This window comes from Quercus lobata, chromosome 4 (assembly GCF_001633185.2).
Source record: "Quercus lobata isolate SW786 chromosome 4, ValleyOak3.0 Primary Assembly, whole genome shotgun sequence".
In the NCBI taxonomy this organism is placed as follows: Eukaryota; Viridiplantae; Streptophyta; class Magnoliopsida; order Fagales; family Fagaceae; genus Quercus; species Quercus lobata.
The window spans coordinates 63,037,449-63,046,614 of NC_044907.1; the positions used below are offsets into that span (position 1 = coordinate 63,037,449).

The 9,166-nt window shown below is 31.3% G+C and overlaps 1 protein-coding gene across 1 annotated transcript; it reads right to left on the reverse strand.

Annotated features, from left to right (window-relative positions):
* Positions 1–2,647: 2,647 nt before the first annotated feature.
* Positions 2,648–4,198, reverse strand: LOC115985568 (anthocyanidin 3-O-glucosyltransferase 2-like; the record flags this gene model as incomplete). The annotated part of the gene is made up of 1 exon (XM_031108506.1): positions 2,648–4,198. A coding segment is annotated over one exon (1,533 nt), but the record flags the coding sequence as incomplete, so codon positions are not given.
* Between the last annotated feature and the right edge of the window lie 4,968 nt (positions 4,199–9,166).

Sequence of the window (9,166 nt, forward strand, 5' to 3'; positions counted from 1 at the left end):
AATTTCAAAAGTATTCCTAGGTCATCATTCTTGGTGTTCATGTGATTTGTGCTTGTTTGAAATTTTAATTATTTTAATCAAGATCATAATTAATTAATTAATTACTTGGTTAAAAGTTGGTTAATTTGGTGATAACAGGGGTCTAAAACCTAAATAGATTTCAATTGGATTCTCAATTTTGCACCATATGTCTTATTTAAAATTTTAATTTTTGTGCCAAATAAGTTATAGTGTAAAACTCGAAGAGTTTATATATATATAAAAAAAAAATTAAAAAAAATTAAAAAAAAAAAAAAAAAAAAAACTATACAAATTCTATGAACCCGAAGAGTTTATATAAAATTATATAAATGCTGCAATGTAGAAATTGGATTGTCATAAAAGCTAAAATCTTTGAATTCCCTCTCTTAAATGGAAACTATGAAATTGTTGATAAAGTTTTAGAGCAAAAAATCAAAGCAAGTAACATTGTTATTACCTAAAGGTTTTAGTGAAGCTCGTTGTCTTTACTATGCCACCATTCTCTACCTTAGATCCCTTCCTTCTCTCTCTAAGTAAATAGTTCTTTATGTTCAATTATTATATCTAGATTTGTTTGTTTGTTTCCTTCTTTATCTTCTTTTTTTTTTTATCTTTTTTTTTTTTTTTTTATCATTCTTACGAAGGTTCATCTCTCTCTACGAATTTCCCATTTAGTTTTGATTCTCTAATTTGGAATACAGATGGATTTGGGTCACTTTAGGAATTTTGCAACTTCAACAGTTTAAATTTTATTGATTTTCAGTCCTTTTTATCACTGTTGTTTAATATTCCTATGCATAAGAACAAGTTACAAGCTAATATATATTTAAAGTCAAAACTGAGAGAAAATCAAATTAAATTTTCAATTAGAGTATAATTTTGTGCCACATGTCCATATAATTTTTTTACTTTTTGGGCCAAGTGAGTTAATAGCGCAAAAGACGAAGAGTCAAAAATAAAATAAAAAGAAAAGGTAAGGTTTGGTTTGACTTTGAAAAGGAAATTAAATAAGTAAATAAATAACAAAAATAGAATTTATATTTATATTGGACTTAGGCTTCAACTTGGGACTCATTTTCTTCTCAAAAAAAAAAAAAAAACACTTAGGTTTCATTCCCATCTAGACCATTAAATCAAATACACTACAAATAATAGAAAATTAATGTTATTTGTTATGAATATATTTTTTTTCTTATAAAGGATTATTATTATTATACATATAGTGGTTGGACAAACTAAAATTGAGAATTTTAATAACTAATCATATAAACAATTTTTTTTTTTTTATAATTTTTTTACAATTGTTTTAAATAAACTTATATTTATTTTATATGTTGCTATTTTTATATTTTCAAATGTACAAACATTATATATAAACTTAGTAAAATTTTAATACCCATTTAGTTATGTTTATTTGTAAATGCATCATATGTATAAGCATAGGTTGTAAGCTAGTTTTATTTCACATATAATTTTTTTTCTTATTTTTCTTGAGATTTTAGCATATTGTTTAAGTCATTCGATATTTCCATTCATTTATGATAATGCTGTAAATATCACCAGTGAGCTACACGATCCTTGCACGCTTGTAACGATATCTGCAAAGAAAAGAGAGAAGACCTAACAAAGAGCACTGGTGTGGTGCCGGCCAAACACCCTCCGAAAGTCAAGTTAGAACTATTCTCACAACTCTAAAGTGCTAGAGAGGAGTAAATTATGCGTACCTTAACTTGTGAGGGTATTGGGGCTTTTATAGTAGTAGAAAGTTGGCCTCTCTTTCTTGGTGTAAAAGTCTTTTCCTTACAGGAATCCTCTTGAATAGTCCCAAACGTGATGGGCAAGACATTTCCTTGTAGAGAAGATCTTCATGAACGCGCGTATCTTACGGAAATCATTTCCTTGTAGGTCTCTCCTTGACTAGGGTTAGCCGTGGAGCACAAGTTATTTCCTTTTAGGATTCCTTGGAGACCACTTAAGCCATGTGGGTGCCACGTGGCCTTGAGGCCCGTCCACCTCTTTTCCTTGTAACTCGGATCCGTCCATGTAGAGAGAATATCCGTCTACTAGTATCGTACCATTAGGTCCATTCAAATGGATCCGTCAGCCTAAATTTTGTACTCTACATCCCTCAATTATGGTTAGGCGTAGGGTGCAAGGCTTTTCCATAGCAGGATTCTTGATGAGCACTTCCAGTACCATGTGTCCCCCTCTATTGGGTTCATCCACCGGGGGTCCGTCCCCTCTGTTGGGTCCATCCATATTGAGGTTCACCTAACTGAGGTTCGCTTCCTCTGGATCCATCTACCCACCGAAATGTATTCTTCAGTCTTGCCATGTCGTCAGCTTTGTAGGTCTAAAAATACCCTTATCAATTTACAATTTTTAAGTATGAATGTCAAGACAAAAGAGGTCAAAATTGGGCATGGCTGGGTTTCAGCCGAAAGTAGATGGATTCTTTTTTCTAAGGCCGCAATTGACTTTCTAGCAATTGTGCTTAATAAAAGTGATAAATAGACTATATTTATAAATAAATAAAAAAGGAGAATTCTTACAAAACTAGTATACAAAACTAGTATACAAATAAACATTGCATTGTCACAAAGATAAAAATATATTCTTCTTCTTTGCTTCATGAAAATTGATCTCAATGAACTATGTTGCCCATCAAATCAACAATCAAACGATCCAATGAAGAGTGCGAAGATCCACCATCCATCAAAGCTTTCCTACCTTTTTCTTTAATTTCCTTCACGTTCTTCCTTATCTCACTATTGGGGTCCATTACTTCCCTTATTCCTCTCTCTATCTCCATAGCCGTTACAATAATTTGCTTACTTTTACTGTAATCCATTTTAACCTCAACAGCTAATCTCAACTCTTTCACCATCTCAAAAGCATTAATTTGTTGTTCAGCATAAATTGGCCAAGCGGCAAAAGGCACACCAAACCAAAGGCTCTCCAACGTAGAATTCCACCCACAATGCGACACAAACCCTCCGATTGCTGAGTGGGCTAAGATCGCCACTTGTGGAGCCCAACCAATAACGTTACCAGTACCTTGTGTTCGATTGATGAACCCTTGTGGCAGAATTTCCTCAAGGTTTGTGTAATCACTTGGACTTGCAATCCCACCACTTGGTGGTGGCTTGCGTAAGGACCATAGGAAACGACAGCCACTGTGCTCTAATGCATATGCTATCTCTTTAACTTGGTCTTTTTCAAAACTTCCCATGCTACCGAAGCATAAGAACACCACTGATGATAGAGGTTGATCATCAAGCCACTTCATGACATCAAAACCATTTTGGGGCTTTTGGATCTCATGGTTTTCGCCCTTCAGGTTCATTATAGGTCCCACAGGGTAAACTAGTGGTGTTTTGCCATTAGAAAAGGAGTTTATTGCGAAGGGTTCAAGTTCCATGAATGTATTTATAATAATACCCTTTGTTTCTTTGAACCGTCTTGCTTGGTTAATAAAAAAAAAAAAAGGGTTAACTAGAAGTCCAGAAGGCAAGACCTTAGCTGGGACTTTGTTGACAAAACTTGGCACAACCAGCTCAGTGTCTGAGTCTTTGTAAGCCAAAATGTCTTGGTTGTGTTCATCATGAAGGGTTTGAAAATAAAAAGTGAAACCAAGAGCATTAGCACTTGAGGTGTAGTATATGTATGTAGGGATACCAAATTCATTAGCTACATCTATCATCGGTGTACAGAACATGTCCAAGACAAATGCAGCTACTTGAGATGTATTAGAGCTCGACTCGGCAAGAGTAAGCTTGGAAAGAACATCTTTGAGTAGGGGTTTTTGGCTTTCCAGAAATGAAAAGGAATTGAAAGAAGTGGTGGGTTCGTCTTCAGCAGGGAGGTCAATGAATTTGATACGATTGCTGATGGAGGAGGAATTAAGCGATTCAATGTAGGCACTAACCTTTGAGTCAGATGATTGCTTCATTATGAAGATCTTTATCACGAGCCTATCGTCTCGTTCTGTTAATAGCTTTGCAAGCTCTACCATTGGTATAAGGTGACTAATACTCGGGAATGGATTGAACATCAACTCCATTGTTTGCTTCACCAGATATTTTATCAAAACTTCTTCTCTCCGGCCTTTCTTTCGATTATCGTAGATGTGTATGAAAATGTGCAAAATAATAGAAATACAATGTGCAATTGATATTCAGTTGTAGCTTTTAGCATTGGTTATATAATGTCTCATATCTTGGCTGGCCTTGACAATGGGATATATATATATATATATTTCTAGTCTTTTCTGGACCTCAGAAGCAGACATTAATTATTATTATTATTTTTTAAATAAGGATAATTTAATGAAGAGACGAAGAGGACCATTAATATTTTTAACTTGTTGGAAAAGCCAAATTGAATCATTTATGTTTCATTTTATTTTAATCTTAACTTTTTGTTGCTTTGTGTGCTTGACAAGTAGGGACAAGTCATTGAGAACCCACGTCAACATCTTATCTTCTTTTTTTTTCTTTTCTTTTTTTTGGAGAAGAACGTCAACATCATTTAATATTCAAACTCTGCCTCTTTTTTTATTTTATTTTTTTTTATAATATAATATTATAACTATTTAATACTTATTCATTTTGTGTGCATTGCCCACACATTAGAACACTACAATGACCGTGACTATTTATTTGTACCCTATTTTAGTATTATTATTTAATAGATCTATATATATATAAAAAAAATAAAAAAAACAGAAAATAGATCTATATATATATATATATAAAAACAAAAAAAAAAAACAGAAAAATGAGGTAGAGTTTGAATATTAAACGATTTTGACGTTCTCAAAAAAAGTTGTTGACGTGGGTTATCAGTGACTTGTTCGTACTTGTCAAGCACACAACACAGCAAAAATTTAAGATTAAAATAAAAAGAAACATAAAAGGCAGAAGAAGATAAAGAAACGTATGGTCTGAGCAGACAAAGAAGAAAAAGTAGCAACAGAAGCTGAAGAGAAGTCGGCCAAATGGGGCGCTACAGGCAACGCAGTGGCGACAACAGCACATAGTGACAAGTCACTGACAACCCACGTCAACATCCTTTCTTTTTTTTTTAGAAGAACGTCATCATCATCGAATATTCAAACTCTACCTCTTTTTTCTTTTTTCCTTTTTTCTTTTTTTAATATAATATTATAACTATTTAATACTTATCCGTTTTGTGTGTTTTGCCCACACATCAGAACACTACAATGACCATGACTATTTATTTGTACCCTATTTTAGTATTATTATATAATAGATTTATATATATTCTTCCTCTAGTGAATTCTAGTTTATCTCTTTATAAATTTAATGAATCATTTGTGGATTCGAGATTTACTACTCAGAAGCTAATAGTTTAGTTTATGTCCATAAAAAAAAAGCACCATGTGTACTTTCTCCAAACTTTCGTGACATCAAAATAGCTGTTGATAAATTCACTAAAGTCTATTGTATATATTATTAATTTCATTTCGAGTCCGTTTCGGTTTGTTTAGTGGAATAGAATATTTTAGTAATGACCTATTTTGGCATACAGTTTTAAGTTGTTTCGAGATTTTATAAAACACACACACATATCTTTACTATTATATAAAACTATCTTTTAACCCGCGCAATGCACAGGATCATTTTATGTATTAATAAACTTTACATTCAATATAAACTTAGTTGTCATGCTTCCACTACATGCATTCAAGTATATATGTTGCATTTATAATTTGTTCTGCTATTAAATTTCTGTGGCCAACAATGCTTAGCTTCATTTAAAGTCACACATAACCAGGTATATATGTTGCATTTATAATTTTCCTCCTTTTTTGTTTGTTTTTAGAAATGATTTTTTTTTTTCAAAAGATAAAAGAGGTGAAAACGATAATCTCTGTATAATTGTAAAAATGGTTTCATTAGAAGTAATAAAGTCATAAGAATTTGTTATCATTATGTTTCTTTAAAAAAAAAAAAAAAAAAGTGAAGAGAGGAGAAGAAATGGAAAGAAAAATTTAGATTGTTATATCTGTATATCTGAACCATGGCATATTGTTTCAGAAAACAAAGTGTCTGAACTTATCATATTTCTTGGGTAAAACACCATAGTATTCCATTAAGCAACTGAGTATGCATTCAACTACTAAAAAGATTTTCTCAAAAAAAAAAAAAAATACTCAATAGATGATGAAAAGAAAACAATAGCCTATATAATATGACATGCAATACCAAAACAACTTGTATAAGATTATCAAACTTCTGTATCAAGATTGTGCTTTACTGCTTTAAAAATTTATCTTGAAAATATGGAAAAGCTGGTGAACCATATTTGACATCACTACATTATAGTCATGATACAAATTCTTATGCAAAATTCAATAGACATAAGGAAAATTTTGATGCATTCAAGCAAATATATAACTTATCCAAACAGCCACAATACAATTAAATACACTATATTGACTTAGTTGAAAAATTAAAATAACTAAAAACATACTCCCTCCGTCCCACTCTGTTTGTCCTCTATTCCATTTTGGGATGTCCCAAAATATTGTCCTGTTTCTAAAAATAAAAGTTATTAGTTTACTAATATTTCTATTATACCCCTAAGCCTCATTAAGAATAACTCTTTTTCAAAAAAGTTGATAAATTTATTTAAAAGTAGTTTTGTAAACTTATACATTTTTATAAGACAGACAAGACAATAAATGATGTTTCCTTAAAATGTTTGACTTTTCAAACAGGACAAATAAAGTGGGACAGAGGGAATAGTAATCAAAGATGAAATAAATCCATCCGCTTTCAAGCTACAAATTCCCTCTCAAACTTTGATTTTGACAGTAAATCTTGAGTTTGGTATCAAGATGAAGTTGCAAACAAAGAAAAGAAGAAGTTCAATATTGTTTACCCAAGGAAGAAGAAAAAAAAGAAGAAGCCTGAAACTGGGAAAACAATTCCAAAGGATAGATTAAACAGTCTACATAATTCTTTGAAGCAATCCAATATTAAATCCTAATTTATGGTCAAGTGCAAATTTCTTCTTGGCATTCTCTATTCTTTAAAAAGACTTTAGAGAGTGGGCTTGGTTTTTTGTTCTTTTGAATCAAAGTAGTGTAAATCTCATTCACAACTCTAATGTAAGTCTAATTGACAACAATAATCAAACACATTCAAGGCAATTCATCAAATGACAAAACACCCAACTCACATTTGCACCAAATCTAAGCAGCCTAACTCACTGGCTTGAAGAAAGAAAGTCCAAAACCTCAGCTGAAATTTTTTTACTACAAAGAGACAAGTACTTTTAGCTGAAAAAAAAAAGGAAAAAAAAATGCAAGTCTAAAACTCTTCCCTAACCTATATATATATATATATATATATATATAAAGTAAAAAAAAAGAAAAAAAAAAGAAAAGAAAGAAAGAAACGATCATCAAAGTATCCTTGACAGTAAGAAAGTCCAAAACCTCAGCAGGAATTTTTTTTACTACAAAGAGGCAAGTACTTTTAGCTGAAAAAAAAAAGAAAAGAAAATGCAAGTCTAAAACTCTTCCCTAACCTATATAAAAAAGATTTAAAAAAAAAAAAAAAAAAAAAGAATGAAAGAAACGTTCATCAAAGTATCCTTCACAGTAAAATATATTTTACTGCCCAAAAGAAAAACACACACACACAAAAAGCTTCATGTGAGGATTATACTTAATTATTCTGTAAAAATTAAGGTGATCACTATTTGGTCACTTAAGGTATAGAGCACTGAGCACATAGACTTGTTGAGTCTATATTCCACCGCAAAAGTTCTTATGTGATTATTTAATATTAAAAAAGTCTATACTAACATACCACTTCCAATTTCATTACAACCTAAACTAACTTGGATTTGGTTAATAACCCAAAACAAAATGAATTCTAACCCAAATACCTTAATCAAAACCAATCCAATAGTACATTACATTACTCCAATATTTCAGAAACCAAACACAGCCAGCCCAACATGAATGATATGTAAGTATTAACATAAGGAATCCAAGCTAGCTAGGAAAAAAAAAATCACAATCAGATTTTTTTTAGGGTGAAAAACAGTGCATTCGGTAAAAAATTGCAATAATAAAATGAAAAAACTACTTGATGAGGGAACATTGTTGCCACCATCATCATCATTATTGTCATACCCAACTACAGACATGTCTTATTTACATTGAAACTCCATTCAAAATTAACACCTATTTTTAACAAAAATTACTTCCTACTTGAATTATTAAAAATTTTCCTTCACCACCTTGGCAAGCTTTATAAACATGCAAGAAACATCTAGAAATCCTACTAAAAAAGAGCTAATCTTCATGACCTGTTTTACAATGCATGTCAAACCTCGCTTGAACCCTTTGATATTCAGCCTGTCTTTGTCTTTTCTATACTTTCTCTCTTCTAAAATATATTGGACAATCTTGACTGTGAACAAATAAGTAAATCACAGCCACAATAACTGAGCCAAACACCTCATCATTTTTTCTCATATGCTCAATTTTTTTCAAAATTAGCACTCTTTTTCTTACTAAATTCTAAGATCTAGTCTTAGGTAACCCACTCAAGCATTGTTTTATTTTAATACTCTTCACATGTAAGCAATCACTCAAACTTGTTTTCATAATTCATGTTTGTGTCATAACTCTCAGCTTTCTTAGCCCTACAACCCTTTAAAAAAAAAGAAAAAAGAAACCCTTTACTGGTAGTGGCAATTTTTTTGGATATGATTCTCATTTAAACTCTAATTTTCTTTTCTAAGAAACGCTTCCTTATCTGTATATATCTAATTGTGTTTTCTGGATAAGCAATAAGTAGTTCAAAACTCATAGTTATCATGCTTTTCATAGGAATAACCCACCAAATTGTTCAAAAAGTTTTTCATAGGCACAAACCTTAATAGAAAATTACGAAAGCAGTAAATGATAATAAACCAAAATACAAAACTCAAACAATATGATCCATACAAACAAAGAACTAAAATAATTCTTTACATCGGAATGGTAAAGGTTGAGCATAAGAAAATAAATTCATAGCTATAAATAATTATAGATATAAACACATTCAAAACTTTGTTTTTAAATAATTCAGTGACAGGAAACTACAAAAGGCCACAGATA